At 69.5% G+C, this 1,159-nt stretch overlaps 1 protein-coding gene across 1 annotated transcript in view; it reads left to right on the top strand.

Annotated features, from left to right (window-relative positions):
- Positions 1-1,159, top strand: part of LOC130587241 (NPC1-like intracellular cholesterol transporter 1) — a gene marked incomplete at both ends in the record, with an annotated part of 8,217 nt that overhangs the window by 3,407 nt on the left and 3,651 nt on the right. The window contains 2 exons of the mRNA XM_057388211.1: positions 5-201; positions 948-1,151. Of these exons, the coding sequence (XP_057244194.1) occupies positions 5-201; positions 948-1,151 (401 nt within the window). The remainder of the gene's footprint in view (positions 1-4; positions 202-947; positions 1,152-1,159) is intronic.

Below are 1,159 nucleotides of genomic sequence, written 5' to 3' on the forward strand. Positions count from 1 at the left end.
CCAGTGTCCCCGGTCGCTCGCTGCCCCCTGACGTGTCGCTGTCTCTCTCTGTCGCTGTCGCTGTCCCCTCAGCGCTCTCTGGAGGATGAGATCAACCGCACGAGCGGGGAGGACATCCCGGTGTTCGCCATCAGTTACCTGCTGGTGTTCGCCTACATCGCGCTGGCCCTGGGCGAGTACACGGCCTGCAGGAGGCTCCTGGTGAGCCCGGGGGTGTCGCTGTCCCCAGCTGTCGCTGTCCCCGGGGGTGGCCCAGAGGTGTCCCAGGGTGTCGCTGTCCCCGCTCCCCATCACTCTGACCCGCGGTGTCCGTGTCCCCGGTCCCTGTCACACTGACCCCGCGGTGTCGCTGTCCCGATGGTGTCGCTGTCCCGGGGGTGGCTCGGGGGTCCCAATGGTGTCGCTGTCCCCGGTCCGTGTCACACTGTCCCGCGGTGTCGCTCTCCCGCGGTGTCCCTGTCCCCGCTCCCCATCACTCTGACCCGCGGTGTCCCTGTCACACTGACCCCGCGCTGTCGCTGTCCCTGTCCCGGCGGTGTCGCCGTCCCGGTGGTGTCGCTGTCCCTGCTCCCCGTCACTCTGTGCCCGGTGTCGCTGTCCCGCGGTGTCGCTGTCCCGGAGGGTGGCCAAAGGGTGTCCCAGGGTCGCTGTCCCCTGTCCCTGTCACTCTGTCCCCGGTCCCTGTCCCCGCTCCCCATCACTCTGACCCGCGGTGTCGCTGTCCCCGGTCCCTGTCACACTGTCCCGCGGTGTCGCTGTCCCGGGGGGTGTCCCAGGGGTGTCCCAGGGTGTCGCTGTCCCTGTCACTCTGTCCCCGGTCCCTGTCCCCTGTCCCGTCACTCTGTCCCCGCTCCCTGTCCCCTGTCCCGTCACTCTGTCCCCGGTGTCACTGTCCCGTCACTCTGTCCCCGTGTCCCTGTCCCCATCACGCTGTCCCGGTGTCGCAGGTGGAGTCCAAGGTGACGCTGGCTCTCGGTGGCATCGCGGTGGTGCTGGGGGCCGTGCTGGCCGCCATGGGGCTGCTGGCCGTGCTCGGGCTGCCCTCGTCCCTCATCATCCTCGAGGTGGTGCCGTTCCTGGTGCTCGCCGTGGGCGCCGACAACATCTTCATCTTCGTGCAGGAGTTCCAGGTGCGCGGGGCGGCGGTGGGGGTATGGGG

Source organism: Malurus melanocephalus, unplaced genomic scaffold (genome assembly GCF_030028575.1).
Source record: "Malurus melanocephalus ecotype Western Australia unplaced genomic scaffold, MMel_1.1 scaffold_1675, whole genome shotgun sequence".
NCBI lineage: Eukaryota > Metazoa > Chordata > Aves > Passeriformes > Maluridae > Malurus > Malurus melanocephalus.